Source organism: Haliaeetus leucocephalus, unplaced genomic scaffold (genome assembly GCF_000737465.1).
Source record: "Haliaeetus leucocephalus isolate CR32 unplaced genomic scaffold, Haliaeetus_leucocephalus-4.0 Scaffold236, whole genome shotgun sequence".
Classification (NCBI taxonomy): Eukaryota; Metazoa; Chordata; class Aves; order Accipitriformes; family Accipitridae; genus Haliaeetus; species Haliaeetus leucocephalus.
Genome location: NW_010972672.1, coordinates 116261 through 116496, shown reverse-complemented (window position 1 = coordinate 116496; position 236 = coordinate 116261). Strand labels below are relative to the sequence as shown.

The 236-nt window shown below is 80.1% G+C and overlaps 1 protein-coding gene across 1 annotated transcript in view; it reads left to right on the top strand.

The window, feature by feature from the left end:
- The first annotated feature begins 62 nt into the window (after positions 1-62).
- Positions 63-236, top strand: part of LOC104832058 (chromosome unknown open reading frame, human C11orf31) — a 575-nt gene continuing 401 nt past the window's right edge. The window contains 1 exon segment of the mRNA XM_010568024.1: positions 63-208. Coding sequence (XP_010566326.1) covers positions 63-208 — 146 coding nt within the window.

Below are 236 nucleotides of genomic sequence, written 5' to 3'. Positions count from 1 at the left end.
CAGCGCGACCCCGCTGTAGCCTCTCCCCCGCCGTTGCCAGGCCCCCGGCGGCTCTCCCCAGGATGGCTCCCCGCCGGAGGAAGCGCGGGGCCCAGCAGCCGGCGGCGGCCGAGGCACCGGAGGAGGCGGGCGCCCCGCAGAAGCGGGCCCGCGCCGAGGGCGAGGGCAGCCTGGGGGGGACCGGTCCCCGCGTCGTTATCGAGCACTGGTGAGCCGGCCCGGGTGCCAACGGGGGG